This window comes from Schistocerca nitens, chromosome 7 (genome assembly GCF_023898315.1).
Source record: "Schistocerca nitens isolate TAMUIC-IGC-003100 chromosome 7, iqSchNite1.1, whole genome shotgun sequence".
Lineage (NCBI taxonomy): Eukaryota > Metazoa > Arthropoda > Insecta > Orthoptera > Acrididae > Schistocerca > Schistocerca nitens.
The window spans coordinates 435718737-435736445 of NC_064620.1; the positions used below are offsets into that span (position 1 = coordinate 435718737).

A 17709-nucleotide genomic window follows, 5' to 3' on the forward strand; every position below is an offset into this window, starting at 1 on the left:
ATGAACATTAACAAAAGGAAGACTAGGATAATGGAATGTAGTCAAATTAGGTCGGTTGATGCTGAGGGAATTAGGTAAGAAAATCAGACACTTAAAGTAGTAAATGAGTTTTGCTATTTGGGGAGCAAAATAACTGATGATGGTCGAAGTAGAGAGTATATAAAATGTAGACTGGCAATGGCAAGGAAAGCGTTTCTGAAGAAGAGAAATTTGTTAACATCGAGTATAGATTTAAGTGTCAGGAATTCGTTTCTGAAAGTATTTGTATGGAGTGTAGCCATGTATGGAAGTGAAACATGGACGATAAATAGTTTGGACAAGAAGAGAATAGAAGCTTTCGAAATGTGCTGCTACAGAAGAATGCTGAAGATTAGATGGGTAGATCACATAACTAATGAGGAGTTATTGAATAGAATTGGGGAGAAGAGGAGTTTGTGGCACAACTTGACAAGAAGGGACCGGTTGGTAGGACATGTTCTGAGGCATCCAGGGATCACCAATTTAGTATTGTAGGGTAGCGTGGAAGGTAAAAATTGGAGAGGGAGACCAAGAGATGAATACACTAAGCAGATTCAGAAGGATGTAGTTTCCAGTAAGTACTGGGAGATGAAGAAGCTTGCACAGGATAGAGTAGCATGGAGATCTGCATCAAACCAGTCTCAGGACTGAAGACAACAACAACATCTGGCAATCTATCTTCAGACCCAACTTCAGGTCTTCATAACTTCGGTACTATTCCACACAGTCCAGTGAAATTTTTACAACCCAGTAACAACCATTTAGAGAGCACACTCTATGAATCAAAACACCAACAACATATTTTTGAGGAAAAATAAAAAATTCCAAAATGTGATTAAAAAAATGAAATATGTTAAAAGGTGCATATTGTAAGTGCCCTGTATGCCAAATATAATTCACTCCAAAAGGGTATAAATTTTTTTCTGGTAAACTTAATGTGGCCTAAACACACACAGAACTCATCTTGCTCGTATCAGTCACACAAACAGTTACATGTACACAAAAATACAAAAATTTGAAAAATTACCGGAAAAACACGATTTTCTAAGTGTGGTAGCACAAAAGAGACAAGTGATATCCGAGCCAAAATTCAAACACTGCATAAGTAGACCATAATATAATACGTGGCAAAATTTCAACTTGTTACTGCAAGGCATTTGTGTACTATAAAAGTTGACAGATGTATTTGGTTACATTTCTTTTAACACGCTTTAGCAAGTAATAGTGAGGATGCAGACAGCTTGTTTCAGAAAAAGCTGCAGCAATTGTTGGGAACCATTAGGCAACAGAAATTTAAACAATGGTAGATTTCAGGGACAGAATGAGTCATTGTTAGGCAGGAACAACAATGGAAACAGGCAACAGTTACAGGTTACTCATGTTTTAAGATTCTAGTTCAGACTGGTCAGTACTGTTGTGGAAAGTCAGTATGGAGGCAGAAGAGTGTACTAGTGGTGCTTTTGTTCAAACAAGTTGCAGTATTGGTAGAGCACAAGCATCTGAATGTCATAAAACAACATATGGAACAAAATGTGGCATTCACTTTGTACAGTATGATCTGGATGAATCGGACAAAGATTTGTTGCTTTGGAGATCCGGGATATACCCTGTGAGCACAAGAAGTTCCAGGGAACTTTAGTGTTTATCATAATATGAAAGTGCTTCTGGATAAGTATTCTTTCCTGCAAAGAAGTTGTTTTGATTCATTTCAGATTCATAAGAAGACAGTTAAGTGTAGCCCCGGAGAAATTGACATAAAATCAGTATTGAAAGTGAATCAGTGCGTGGGACTTAACATGAAACCAGGACAAAAGTTAAGTTCCAGGTGTGTTACACTGCTAAAAAATGAAGAATATTCTGATAATTTACATGACAGTGCCGAAGAGTATCAGCCACCTACAACCATAGCAGATGAGCAATTAAATACTTCAGTTACTGCTCTTGGTTTGTCTCCCATGAAGACACACAAAGTTGGGAAGAGAGACAGGCCCAGCTATGGTAGAAGAAAACTACAAAAAGCTCAAATGGAATTAAAACACAAAATAGCTGACACACTAATGGTGGAAGAGGAAGAACTATCTGCTCCAAAGGAACAGAAATCATGCCAGAAATGCTCTGATTTGGACAAAATTGTGTATGATTTTAAAGAAAAATGTGCCATATCCACACTCCAGAAAAAAGTAGCTATTCTTACCCTTGTACCTTCCAGCTGGTCTATTGACTACACTGCAAAGGAATTCAATGTTTCTACATATATGGTAAAGCAAGCTAGGAAAATAAAAGCAACCCAAGGAGTGCTTCCACAACTTCAGCATGTTCAGGGTAAGCAATTGAGTTCAGAATTAAAGGTGCTAGTGTCGGAGTTTTATGAAAATAATGACTACAGCTGAATAATGCCTGGAAAGAAAGATCATGTAACAGTGAAAATGGGAAATGTACATGTACAGATGCAAAAAAGACTTGCTATGCAACATATCAGAACTATATGTAGAATTCAAGGAAAAATATCCAAATACCAAAGTAGGTTTATCATCTTTTTTCAATCTTCGGCCAAAATGGGTTGTGCCTGTAAGTGCAAGGGGCACACACAATGTTTGTGTATGAGAGACCCATCAAAATGCTAAGCTGATATTTGCTGCTATAAAGGATTCTGTCTGGATTACAAAGGTGCAATGAAGCTGTTAGTGTGTGACATCAGTTCCTACCAGTGCATGATACACAGGTGTGAAAAGTGCCCTGGTAAGGCAAATCTTGAACACATGAATAACAAACTGTATGGTGAACTCCTTATGGATGACGATGAACTAGTTTCTTATAAACAATGGACACACATGGATCGCACAAGTCTTGAAACAAAGCGAAGTACAGTGGAAGATTTTGTTGAAATGTGTTGTCAAAAAAACGGACAAACTGACCACACACAGCAACAGCACAATCTGCTTATCTCCAGTTCATTAAGGAAAATTTGAAACAAGATGAAATTATAGTAATACTAGACTTTTCTGAAAATTATGTATTTATAGTTCAAGATGTCATCCAAGGATATCATTGGGACAACAGTCAAGCAACTCTCCAGCCATTTGCGATTTACTATAGAGGTGAATCAGGTGATGTGTCTGTCATGAACCTGTGCATTTTCAGTGACTGTTTAATTGAAGATGCCATTGCAGTTCATGCCCATATTCGCACTGCCATGGCCTATGTGAAAAACAAGCTGCCTCACATACATTTTGCGAAATACTTCAGTGATAGGGCAGTTAGTACAAAAACTGTAAAAATATCAAAAATTTTGCATACATTACCATGATTTTCAGATTCACGCAGAATGGAATTTTTTCGCAACAAGTCATGGTAAAAATGTATGTGATGGTATTGGTGCTACCATTAAGCGCATGGCATCACGAGCTAGTCTGCAGCACCCTACAGAAGGTCACAGTCTAACACCTCTTCAATTATTTACCTGGGTAAAGAAAAATATCTCTGGCATACAGTCATTCTATGTTTCGAAAGATGAGGTGAAATCAGTCAGAGTTGCTAAAAAGCAGACTAGAACACGTTAAAACTGTTGCAGGCACAAGGGCCATCATCACTTCTCTCCAGCGGACTCTGACAGTGTGCAGATGAGCAGACTGTCCAGTTATAACTATAGGTTCATGCACAACATGTGTCTTCACAGTATGTCTGACTCAGGATTCAGAAGCAAAAGCACCAACATACAACTAGGTTGCTATGTTATTGCTGTTTATGATGACAAATGGTACTGAGGATGTGTTGCAGAGTGCTACGAAGCAGAAGGTGATGTATTTGTGAACTTCACGGCACCAGCAGGACCAGCAAGATCATTTCATTGGCCACGTTTGGCAGACAGGTGTTGGATTCCTTTTGAACATATTCTTATGACGGTTCCAGTTCCTATCACAGTGTCAGGAAGACAGTACAGTTTGCCACTCAATGTACAGAGTACAGTAGCTAAAGTGTGGGAGAACTTCTGTTCGAAGCACAATCGACTGGTTTTGAGCAGTTAAGGTGCAGTAAACATTAATGATTGGTTGTGTTAATCTGTCTATATATTATTGCTTAGTGATTAAATGGTTGTGGGAGAGGATAAGAAGAGGCAGAACAGTTTATAGTATGTTTTTACGAAATTGTGTTGTGGAACAATGGCCATATCACCAAATACATCTGTCAACTTCCATTGTACACAAATGTCCTGCAATAACATGCTGAAATTTTGAGATATATATCATTGTCTACTTATGCAGTGTGTGAAATTTTGGCTTGGATACCAGTTGTCCCTTTTGTGCTACCACACTTCGAAAATCCATGTTTTTCCAGGTAATTTTTCAAATTTTTGTATTTTCGTGTGCATGTAACTCAGTTTTTTTGACTGATATGGGCATGATGAGTTCTGTGTGCGTTTAGGCCACATTAAGCTTACCACAAAAAATTTATACCCTTTTTTAGTTAATTATATTTGGCATAGATGGCACCTACAATATGTAGGCTACCTTTTAACGTATTACATTTTTTAATCACATTTTGGAATTTTTTATTTTCCCTCAGAAATATGTTGTTGTTTTGATTCATGGAGTGTGTTCTCTAAACGGATGTTACTGGGTTGTAAAAAATTCACTGGACTGTGTGTAATAGTTCCAAAGTTATTGAGACCTGAAGTTGGGTCTGAAGATAGATTGCCAGATGCGGGTTGCAATTTCCAGGTCACCGCCACCTTCTTTCACAAGTCATACTTCTGGAACTAATTGGTAGGGGAAACTAATACTTTGTACACGAGTATTCCACACATGGTGGAATTAGTGTACTGAATTTCAGTCAAATCTGAGACTGAGCTGAAGCCACTGGTTGAACTGACAAGGAATGACCCTTCATATTTTTAAAAAAGTGGAAATGTAAAATATAAGCTGTTCTATCCAGCATTATATCACTGTGATCAGAAGCATAAATGAGAATGGTGTATCATGGCAGTAAGTGCCACAAAACTTGGTAACTTCTGTTGTGTACAAAAAATATGAGGAGATGGTGACTTCTGCACAATAACAGCAGTTTCAAACATGCACACAAACTTCTGTGGTAGAAGTAGAAACTTTTTAAAGAAGCTGTAGGTTGAGATGAGAAAGTAATTGTGAGAAAAATGGATGATCATGATAATAGTAAGTACACAGGTAAATGTGCAAAAATTCACACAGCATTTTGATAAATGCCACAAAGTATATTGTATCCTGTACCTACAATGAAATACATTTTCATATTGGCAGTTCATTCTTTACGGGTTTTTAGTGTTTTTAAAAATCTACTTCAGGTCCTCGCACTATAATTATTGGCAAGTCAGCTTTTTGCTGTTGCTGCTGTTGCTGCTGCTGCTGCTGCTGCTGCTACTTCTCTCTCTCTCTCTCTCTCTCTCTCTCTCTCTCTCTCTCTCTCTCTTTGCACACATTATGACCAGTGAACAGATGCAAGACACAGCCATTAGAGAATGACATGGCACAGGGTTTTATTTGTTTACTATAATTCTTTCAAACTATTGACATTGTTGGATATATGACAAGTAGAAAGTGACGATATGTCTAAGCATAGTAATTGTATAAGACACATGTACCACAGAATAACTTCAATATGATGAAAAACATTTGTAAACTGACTATGGTCAATCCTGAATCCAGAACTGTTTGAAAGCAAGAGAGGGAGGGGAGGTGTGGAACCCTATTCAGCTCTTCACAAACAATTTTTAAATTTAGTATAATGCGGATCTGTGCTTGCCTAATGGTTGAAAATACCTCACCATTTTCAGCAGTGCTAACGGCTCTGCCCAAATGTCTTCCTGTATTTGTGTATTTCTTGGGCATAGCTAACCATGGTTATTTATTTGTAGTCAAGTGTTCTGTGTGACTACTTGGACAACAAGAGATCTTGTTTCCCCCTGTGGGCCCGGGGGGCTACAATAGGCCCAAGGTATTCCTGCATCTCGTATGAGGCGACTAAAAGGAGTTTCACATGTTTCAGCCTTTGTGATGGTCCCCTGAAGGGTTTGACCTCCATTCTTCAAAATTTTCCCGAAGAGCGAGCCAATTGGGGAAGGGCACCTTACAAGGTGCATCGTGTCCATTGTGCATTGAGATCTTTACCCCACTTTCTTGTTGTTGCATTGCAGTCTGCCCATTCTCCATCTCTTGGGCGGGGACACCTACCTGGGTGGATTTTCCACCATGCACTGTGCAGTGTCGATTTCTGTGTCGACAATAACCATGGACTTCTTTACACCTGATATCCAGCACGGTAGCCAGTCCGTTGTGGTGGGGCCGCCATGTACCATGTTGGTTGTAGCCCCCTGAGCCCACAGGGATCGCTCTGCTGATGCCTGCGCCATTAACTCCCCACATATGCCAAGGGGTATATGCCCATCCCCCTGGTTCATCGGGACTTCTGGCAATGGCCATACTGCCAGATGGCCTTTGCTGCGGCTGGGTGGGGTCTGGAGAGGGCCACTGGTCGGAGTGGGTGGCGTCAGGGCGGATGACACACAATGAAGTGTATTCCATCATCTCTTGCTGGTGGTGAAACACCAGCAGTCTCTAAGCGATCACGAGCTCAATTCAACGCACGGAAGTACAACCCCAAATCATTCCCCTCCCTGGCCACACCAAGGGAGGAATGTCAGGCTAAGGATGGCAGCGGATCTTATTCGCCCCAGTACCTTGTATGACAGAGAGCTGATGGGGAATCTTTCATAACGATGAAGCCTCAGTTTTTTGTTGAGCATCTAGAGAACAAGTTTGGGGAGGTGGAGGGCTTGTCCAAAATGATATCTTTGGCCAGTCTTGATCAAAACAGCATCCTCTGCCCAGTCGCGGGAGTTACTCGCTTGCGACAAGCTGGGGATGTTTCTGTAACCATCAGGGCTTAAATATGGTCCAGGGTATCATATTTCACTGAGACCTTCTTTTGCAGTCCAACGATGAGCTGTGCACCAATTTAGAGCGGCGAGGTGTACATTTCATCCGGTGTGTCCACTGGGGCCCGAAGGATAATCAGGTTGCCACTGGTGCCTTCATCTTGGCCTTTCAGGGTGATACATTGCCCGAGAAGGTCAAGGTGATGGTCTATCGTTGTGATGTAAAGCCCTTTATCCCTCCCCTGATGCGGTGCTTTAAATGTTTGAAGTTTGGCCATATGTCTTCCCGCTGTACTTCCAGTGTCACATGCTGAGATTGCGGACACCCATCACATTCTGATACTCCATGTGCCCCACCTCCCAACTGTGTCAACTGTGGAGAGAGCAATTCGCCTTGCTCACCCAACTGCAGGATTCTCCAGAAAGAAAGGAAAATAATGGAGTAAGAGACCCTGGGCAGAATGACCTACACTAAGGCTAAGAGAAAGTTTGAATGCCTGCATCCTGTGCGTATCACATCGTCTTACACTGCCGCTACAACAGTTTTGGCACCATCAGCTCTGCCAACCCAGGTCACTTCTCAGCGCTGGAAGACTACACCTGCCCCCATGATGGAGGGGGGCATTTCCCTCCCTGTTGCTCCTGCACCACCTACTTCAGGAGCAACACCCCCTTCCCCAAACCAGCTGGAGGAGTGTAAGTCTTCTTTGGCTTCTCTCGCTAGGAAGGGGTCCCTTGCGTCGCTCCCTTCCCAGGTTTCTTCTAGTGGGAAAGACGACACCTGCCAGTGGCTGAAAAGCCCAAAAGCAGCTGGTCGTAGGGCTTCATGCTCATCCTCAGTTCCAGAGACTGAGCCAGTGAAGTCCTCCCAGCCAGGAAAATCCAAGTAGCAGTGAGAGAAATCCAAAAAGAAAACCCCTAAGACCAAGGAAGTTGCGGTGGCACCCACACCACCGCTACCTACAAGCTCTGCGACTGAGGATGGGGTGGAGATTTTGGCGTCTGCTGAGGACCTAGATCTCACCAGACCCTCAGACAATGGATATAGACTGCTTAGGCAATAAATCGGTGGCAGCAGGTGACTCTGAGGCGTAAACTGCCTCATTGAATGTTCCATGCCTTCCCAGTCTCACAGTGTCATCCTCTAATGGAATTGCGGCAGTTTTTTCCATCATCCGGCTGAGCTATGGCAACTGTTAAGCTTTACACCTGCCATCTGCATTGCCCTCCAGGAAACCTGGTTCCTAGCAATGCGGACCCCTGTCCTCTGCGGCTATAAGGGATATTACAGGAACCGTAGTGACTATAATTGAGTGTCAGGTGGAGTTTGCGTTTATGTCCTAAACTTGGTCTGTAGTGAACATGTGCCCCTTCAAACCCCTCTTGAAGCTGTGGCTGTCAGAATGATGACACAGGAAATAAATGTCTGCAATGTATATCTCCCTCCAGATGGTGCAGTACCCCTGAATGTATTAGGTGCACTTATTGGTCAACTCCCTAAACCTTTCCTACTTCGGCGAGATTTTAATGCACATAACCCCTTGTGGGGTGGTACCATGCTTACTGACCGAGGCAGAGATGTCGAAATTTTACTGTCGCAATTCGATCTCTGCCTCTTAAATACTGGGGCCGCCACACATTTCAGTGTGGCTCATGGTAGTTACTTGGATTTATCATTTTACAGCCCAGGACTTCTCCCACCTATCCACTGGAGAGCACATGACAACCTGTGTTGTAGTGACCACTTCCCCATCTTCCTGTCACTGCCCCAGCATCAGGCACACGGACACCTGCCCAGATGGGGTTTAAACAAGGCAGAATGGGGAACTTCCACGTCTGCTGTCACCGCTGATGTGATGGTTGAGCAGGTGACTAGCACAATTGTTTCTGTGGCAGAAAACATGTTCTCCGCTCTTTAGGGTGCCCGAGGCATAAGGCAGTCCCTTGGTGGTTGCCGGAAGTCGCTGAAGCAATTAAGGAGTGTCGGCGAGCTCTACAGCGGCATAAGCGGCACCCTTCCCTGGAGCACCTCATAGCCTTTAAATGGCTCCGTGCCCGTGTTTGCTACCTTATCAGAAAACGGAAGGAGTGGTGTTGGGAGAGGTACGTCTCCACCATTGGGTGCCATACGTCACATTCCCAAGTCTGGGCAAAGATCAGACGTCTTTTTCGGTACCAGGCCCCAACAGCTGTCCCCAGTGTTACCCTAAATAGCGAGTTATGTACCGACACAAACGCAATTGACGAGCACTTTGCTCGAGCCACTGCGTCGGAGAATTACCCCCCAGCCTTTCACACACTCAAACGGCAGCTGGAAGGGAATGTCCTTACATTCACTACACGTTGCAGTGAATCCTATAACGCCCCATTTACAGAGTGGGAACTCCTCAGTGCCCTTGCACATTGCCCCGACACAGCTCCTGTGCCTGATCGCCTCCGCAGCCAGATGATTAAACAATTCTTCCAATCCATATGTGGCATACAGCAAACCAGTGCTTAATAGTATTGGTTAAAAACAGTTTTGGTTCCAATTTCAGTTTTATTTTTCAACTATGCGTTTCGCCATATTTATGCATCATCAGGTTGATATTAATTTGGTATTGCTTATAACAATCCTTCTGACAGTGTAGCCAAAGGGCATCATCGAATACATCAGGCCAACATCGCCTTCGTTAAACTTGGTAAAAACTTTTCTAGATGGACACGAGTGACTCCAAGATCTGCATAACGCGTTCCCGTTCACAGGAACGAGTAACAGTATAAGATGGGCTCTAGCCCACAGCTTTCAGGTTTCAGCCGCAAACTCGTGTGTCATGCATGTCTGGATCCACTCACTGTAGTGGAGACATATCAATTCCTAGGACTGGTTTTTGACACTCGATTGACTTGGCTCCCTCAGCTTTGTCAGCTTAAGCAGAAGTGCTGGCAGCACCTCAATGCCCTCCATTGCCCGAGCAACACCCAGTTGGGGGTGTAGATTGCTGTACGCTGCTGCTGCAGCTCTACAGAGCCCTCGTCCGATCCTGAATTGACTATGGGAGTGTGGTTTATGGTTCGGTAGCGCCTTCAGCATTGCATTTACTCGACCCTGTGCACCACTGTGGGGTTCCATTAGCGACAGGAGCTTTTAGGACAAGTCCGGTGACCAGCGTACTGGTGGAGGCTGGTGTCCCTCCACTGCAGATCAGATGAGCGCAACTGCTCGCCAGTTACGCAGCACACATTCATAGTTCCCCCGAGCATCCGCTTCGTCTGGACCTTTTGCATGACCCTAAGGACTCCGTTAACCCCACTGCTCTCCGCTGTAACTTCCTCTTGATTCTTGGTGTGTTCTGGGGCTCTGAAGAGGTTTACACCGACAGCTCAATTGCTGATGGTCACGAAGGCTTCGCATATGTTCATGGAGGACATATTGAGCAGCACTCCTCGCCAGTTGGCTGCAGTGTTTTCACTGCAGAGCTGGTGGCCATATCTCGTGTCTTGAGTACGTCTGTTCATGCACTGGCGAGTCATTTCTCCTGTGTGCTGACTCATTGAGCAGCCTACAAGCTATTGACCAGTGCTACCCTCGCCACCCTCTGGTAGTGTCCATTCAGAAGTCCATCTATGCCCTGGAACATTCCCACCATTCCATGGTGTTTGTGTGGACCCCAGGACACGTTGGAATGCCCGACAACAAACTTGCTGACAGGCTTCGGCCAGACAGGCAATGCAGAAACAGCTTCTGGAGATAGGCATCTCCAAAGCTGACCTGTGTTCTATCTTACACCGCAGGGTTTCCTGGCTTCGGGAGAGGGAATGGCATAACAGCACACACAACTAACTGTGTGTCATTAAGGAGACTACGAATGTGTGGAAGTCTTCCATCCAGGTCTCTCGCAGGGAATCAGTTGTCCTCTGCCAGCTCTGCATTGGCCATACGTGGCTAATGCATCATTACCTACTCCGTCGCAGGACCCAACTCAGTGTCGCTGTGGCTCCCAAATGACAGTCGTCCACTTCTTGCTGGACTGCCCACTTTTAGCCGCTCTGCGGCAGACTTTTAACTTTCCCAGCACCCTGCCTTTGGTGTTGGGGAGACAGTGCCTCCACAGCAACTTTAGTTTTACGTTTTAGCCGTGAGAGTGTGGGTTTTATACTTCTATGTAGGTTTTAGCGCATGTCCTTTGCCCTCTGTGTCGCCCACCCTAGCGCTTTTAGAGTGGAGGTTTTAATGTGTTGCAGAGTGGCTGGCTTTCCCTTTTTATTCTCGTGGTTGGCCAGCCACTGTAATGTGCTTTCATGTTTTACTCTCTTTGTTTCTAGTGTCTGTTTCCTTGTCCTCTTTTATTCCTTTTAGTGTTCATTGCCTTCCTTTTGTTCATGTGGCTTTTCCTTTCTTTCTGTTTTGTGTTAATTTTTCGTCCGTGTTATTCTCAAACTTGTGGCATTGTTTTATTAGGAACAAGGGACCGATGACCTCGTAGTTTGGTCCCTTCTCCCACCTTGAAACCAACCAACCAGAATTTGTTCCAATAATTTGATAAAGCATGTGCTCCACTTACAGGTATAGGCTCTCTCCACCTTTTACATCAAAATGAAACATTTCAGTTCTGTGTGCCATGTGCCAATCCTCTACAGGCTATTAGTTGCGCTTCGCTTACTTTTCCATCCAGTAGTTAACATTATTGTTATACATATTGCATAAATCATAAATAAAGCATGAAACATACACTACGAGTATTAAAAGTGAAAGAAGTCATGTGTCATCTTAAGTTGTTGCATGTTAGGATTGGACCTTTCACTGAAATTTTTTAGGTTTGGCTGTTTCTAAAAGCCGCCCTACTAATCTTGATACCGAATTATGTCGGTTTGTAATGTTATACTTAAGATACTTTGTTAGGCAGTATTATGTGCAATGTATGTAAGTGTAATGAAAATGATCAGAGGTATTATGTATGTGTTGGTCTACTCGGATATAATCCAGACGACCAGTCAGGGCATGGTCTTTGTAATGTCTACACATTGTAGTAAAATACCGATGACCAGAAGTGGATGATAGCATTGGGAAAGGGAAATAGCTCCTGACCATTGTGTTGAATGTAGTTTCATGACAAAATGGAGTTGCCATGAATGGAGCTCTTATTATACCAGGGCAAAACTATCTTCGCAAGATTCACAGTTTGCAGACTTGACATTTTCACTTAAGTTTGTGTCTGTAATAGTCTTTTGAAATAATGGAGGTACAATACTAAGAGGTAGGATGACAGCTTCTGTAGACCATTTGAAAGGATATTTAAATGATAGAATAGAAGCTTTTGAAATGTGATTCTACGGAAGAATGCTGAAGATTAGATGGGTAGATAACATAACTAATGAGGTGGTACTGCATAGAATTGAGGAGCAGAGAACTTTGTGCTACAGCTTGACTAAAAGAAGAGATTGGTCAGTAGGACACATTCTGAGGCATCGAGGGATCACCATTTTAGTACTGGAGGGAAGTGTCAGGTTTAAAAATCATAGAGGGAGATAAAGACATGAATACAGCCAGAGAGGTGTAGGTTGCAATAATTACTCGGAGATGATGCTTGCGCAGGCTAGAGTAGCATGAAGAACTGCGTCAAACCAGTCTTTGGACTGAAGACCACAACAGCAACTACTAGTATAGGTGGGGAGAGGGGAAATTCTTATGAACTTGGTCTCTTAAATAACCAGACAGGATATTCAGTTAACATTGTCATCCACTGTGTTCCCTGTTTATGACTTCTTGCAATTTACTTATAATCTACAAAACAATTTGTTTCATATAGTTATTTTTTCAAAACAGGTGATAAAAAATCCGTGTGTGTGTGTGTGTGTGTGTGTGTGTGTGTGTGTGTGTGTGTGTGTGTGTGTGTGTGTCGTGGCCTGCAGAAGTTGAAAACATACTGGGTTAGCCTTGTGATATTTCATGGAGCCATGTGAGAAACATTTTTCAGTGATTTAACTTACTTTCTAGTCGAAACTTACAAAAACTGATTTATGGTATTACCAATAGTGTAAAGAAGGGGGTCCCTCTGTAGTAGCTCAATTTTGGAAAATTTGGTAGGAATACACACATCAGGAGTGGCATTTTGTGTGCAATAAAGTTCATAGATTCATGGACTAATTTCTTAAGGATAGAACCAGTAGTCCTCTTCATGTCCACACCACCATAATCATCTGGTAAGTGTGTACACAGTAAAAAAATAAAGATTTCAAAAACTTGTTTATTACATTGGTTTATTTCTGTCAATTTATACCAAGCTGTGATAAAATTGCTGTGTATTACTGGAGGTGCACAGGTATTTTAATAGTATGTACATGTACCATGGGCATAGCTAGCTTCGTTGCATCATATTGAAGTTAATTGTTATTAAATTGATTTTTGAAATATAAACTGATTTCTTAATGAAGTGTGTTGCTGAGTTAAATATTTAGAATTTTGTTAGTCTGTCTTTACTCTCAATACAATCTCTAAAAGGCAGTGTGTCAACTGACTCACTCACTCATCGTCTCCCAGCCCAAATCAGTCAGAAATAAAAAAACACGTTTCAGCCTTTTTTAAAAATTCAACAAATAAGGGTGTAAAATAGTGGGTGAAAGTTTTTTGAAAATAAATCATTATTAAAGAACTTGTAAAGTATTTTTAAAGCTACATCTATGAAAATTGGTATTTGACTTCTTGATCAGAAATTTAAAAAATAGGTCTTTTCTGTTTTTGGAAATTCAATCCCCAAAGGGGTGTGAAATATGGGATGAAAATTTTTAAGAAAATATTTTGTTATATAAAAAAGTTAAATCCATGAAAATTGATATTTCACTTCTCGAATTGATAAAAAGAAATGTGTGTGAGGAGAAGAAATATTCTGTGGAAATACCACCACAGGAACGCAAAAGGCATGACCAACAGAAACCTCAGACTCCAGCTGCCAGAATCGCTTTTTGTTCAGAAGTACATACAAGACCATGTCTTAGAAGCAGTTGGCTTGAAAAGCTCAGAAGTTTTTACAATTTATGAACTAAATCAAAGAAAGCTATTAGTCACCACAACAAATTGACTGTCAGAATTGCATAGAAAAAGAAATTGCACATTAATTTCATGATTTTTAGTAGGCCTAATGTATGTTTATAAAATTATTTTTGATTTAATTATCACACAAACATGAGCAAAGCAGTGGGCATTGAGCTAGTTGATAATATATTTTTGGTTTACATTTTCAATGAACCTTTAGACTCTACTAAATTTAACTTTTCCCCTACTTTCCAGATCCCGTTCACACAGCCGAAGCCGTGACCGTGATGGAGAAAGGATTGCTGGATATAGACGTTCAAGGTCAAGATCACGAGGCCGTGATAGAGATCGTGACAGGGACCGTAGGAAGAAGGGAGGTGACCGGGGTCGGTCAGAGAAGGATCGAGAGGGCCGTTCTGGTCGTTACTAAGTGTAGTCTTAAGTGTCGTGCATTTCCAATGTGAATATTAGGTTCATTAAGACTTTGTGTATGTTCATCTAGTGCACTGAGTATGTTAAGTAAGTTTTAATAAAATAAGTGAGAACCTGATTCATCTGAGCTCCTGGCATGAACAGTAATTTAGATTACAATGTATAATTTTGTTATAAATTGATGACAGATCTTTAGGTAGTAAAGAGAGTTGATTTTGAAGTAAAATACACTAATGTAATTCTAATATGTTTAGAGCACAATCAGCTTTTAACTTCTAAAAATATTTTCCATTGTGGATTGTTAAACAGCCACAATAAATCACACGATGGTAATATTTTGTCACAAAAAGATTTTCTACCATGGCTTGGCACAAATTTAAGTTAATAATTGTTGGATTTGGTGGACAAAAATGGTTGTGTGGAAAATCCGTATTAAGGCATCACATACTGTGAAAATTACCTAAAATCTGCAAATGAACACCAGCAAAAACAAAATTAGCGTGAACACACATTGAAAGTTTTACTTTGCCGCAGAATTTCAAAGTGAAAGATGACATTCTGTTTGTGTTGGGTATAGCTGTCTTAATTATTTACAGGAATAACAATGATATTTTGTTAGCTGCTTCACTGGCTGCTGTCCCAATGTTGTAGTTTCGTGTATAGATGGCACTGGACAGATGTTGTGTAATTCAACCAGTTTTAGTATCTTCTTCCTGCGTTCTGGTATACATATTTAACATCTCACCCATACAAAGCAGAAGCCCATATAAATTTTTGTTTGTTGGAAGCAAGTGGTAAATGCAGTGAAAGTAGTGTACTCATAAGTATAAATGCAGAATAGTTTGTTATAAGAAAATAAATGTTACAAACATGGTAACTGCGACATAATGTGTGACTGTTGTGCAGATTAGTGACGGGAACTGAGACAGCTTAGCTAATGAACTTAATATCCACATATGCAGCATGAAGGTTGAGCATTAGTCACTTACCAGATGATCAGTATCAGCTTGTAATGATCATCATGTTCTGATCTTTAATCACAAGACTAATTTGATGAGAATTAATGCTGTACAGTTACAACAACATACATAGTCCTGAAACTGGTTTTGGCATTGTCGTCTTGGTCTCCTTTAACAAAATTTTTCCTGCACATTTCCATTTATTACTAAATTTTAATTGTTCTTGATGATTCATGATGTCCTGTCGGCTTACTTGTTCTTTTAGTCAAGTTAGTATCTCCTCCCGAGTTTCTCATTTAACTTCATATTTCTTTGATAGCAAAACAAAAGCTATACTCGTCTTCTTTATACTGTCACATCCATGTTTCATTTCTGTTGAGAACTACTCTACAGCTAGAAATTCTAGTGTTTGGCCTTTTTAAGTGACTGTTTTTTCTAGTATAGCAATGAAATGTCAGCTGTTTTTAAAGTGAAACAATAAAAAATGTCAGCATGTACTCTTTGCAAAAGTTTGAGATGTTGAGAGATTTGTCTTCAGAAAAAGATTTCTTGGTATTGACAGTCCGCATTTTATACCCTCTTTACTTCAGGCATCAGCAGTTAGTTGCTTAAATAGCAAAACTGTACTACTTTTGCTGTCTCGCTTGACATTGTCTGGTGTAAGTCTACTACATTGTTTTACCCTTACCTTACTTTGGTTTATTTTAATCTTATCACCTCTTATAGACACAATACAGTTCATTCAGCTGGTCCTCCTTGTCCTTGCAATCGCTAAAAGAATTAAAAAATTGTCAGAAAACTATAGTTTTTATTTCTCCACCCTGAATTTTAATTAATTTCCCAAACTTCCTTTGGATTTTCTTTGTGTCTTGAACAGATTGAATAACATGGGAATGAACTAAAACCTGCCCCATTACATCTTGACTTCAGCCTGTCTTGCATGTGCTTCGACTCCTTACAACTGCAGTATATTTACTGGACATCATGTAAATATGCCTCTGCTACCTATATTTTATTGCTAGTAAACTGAAAGTGTGCTTCAATCAACATTGTCAAGAGCTTTTCACCAGCTCTACAGACACACATCAGAGTCTGCATAGGCTCAGATGTTCCTAAAATTCTCTGGAAACCAAATCGATCATGGCTGAGGTCAGTTTCCACCAGTGTTTGTTCAATAGATAATTCTTGTTAGTATGTTGCAACGTATTGCACCTGTCTCATGTCCTGAATTCCAGATGGGAAAGTTTCGTTACGTTGGCTCCCCAATGATCTTAACAATTATGAGGGAATGTTGTCTACTGCAGGCACTTTAAACTGAAGTGCTACAGTTTTGCCCTACTATGTGCCTTACTGAGAGTACCTACTTCATGCAGAGATTTATCACCCTGATGCTGTTCATAATATTGCTTACCTGTAATATACTCTTAAGATTACTTTTCCACCGATTCCTGATGCATCGGTACTATATGCAGTACAACTAATTGTACTGTGGGACTTCATTTCCAACTGCAGCGGGAAGAGGGCTGTAACAGAGAGCTCTCTAGCAACTAGCTACGAAATCATATAGCCAGTTTTTAAAGAACTCTTGTGCATTTGTTTCTCATAAACCATATCAACATTGTATGAACAGATCTCACATTTGCAATATACTTGTAGCCATTGAAGACACTGAATGACTGATAGTAAGTAAGAGATCACATAGTAGAGTTTCATATATTTGGAGGTTAGACCATTGTTATCAGGACCCTTCTTCTCTGGAGTTCACAGCATCCCCAAAGTGCAGCTGCAAAGTATAAACTACTTCTCCATTGCAAGTAGACAGTCACTCATCACAGCTTATGGATGCAGCTTGCTCATATTTCGCCCTTCAGATTTGCATATAAATTCCAAAACTCCACGGACAGTGGGGCATTCTTCTCTTTGGTATGGTAGAGAGAAGTGACGTCACAATATTAAATGCACCACTGCGTTGTCTCTCCCCCCCCCCCAAATAAACACATACATACACACAAAATTCAAGCTTTCGCAACAAACTGTTGCCTCATCAGGAAAGAGGGAAGGAGAGAGAAAGACGAAAGGATGTGGGTTTTAAGGGAGAGGGTAAGGAGTCATTCCAATCCCGGGAGCGGAAAGACTTACCTTAGGGGGAAAAAGCGGGCGCGCGCGCGCGCGCGCGCGCGCACACACACACACACACACACACACACACACACACGTGTGGATGGATGTGTGTGTGTGTGTGTGTGTGTGTGTGTGTGTGTGTGTGTGTGTGCGTGCGCGCACGAGTTATACCCGTCCTTTTTTTCCCCTAAGGTAAGTCTTTCCGCTCCCGGGATTGGAATGACTCGTTACCCTCTCCCTTAAAACCCACATCCTTTCGT

General features: G+C 41.5%; 1 protein-coding gene across 2 annotated transcripts in view; it reads left to right on the forward strand.

Annotated features, from left to right (window-relative positions):
• Nucleotides 1-14487, forward strand: part of LOC126194775 (splicing factor U2af 38 kDa subunit) — a 40326-nt gene extending 25839 nt beyond the window's left edge. For both annotated transcript variants that reach the window (XM_049933066.1, XM_049933068.1), the window contains exon 8: nucleotides 14193-14487. In XM_049933066.1, coding sequence (XP_049789023.1) covers nucleotides 14193-14367 — 175 coding nt within the window. In that variant the 3' untranslated portion in view covers nucleotides 14368-14487. The remainder of the gene's footprint in view (nucleotides 1-14192) is intronic.
• Nucleotides 14488-17709: the final 3222 nt, after the last annotated feature.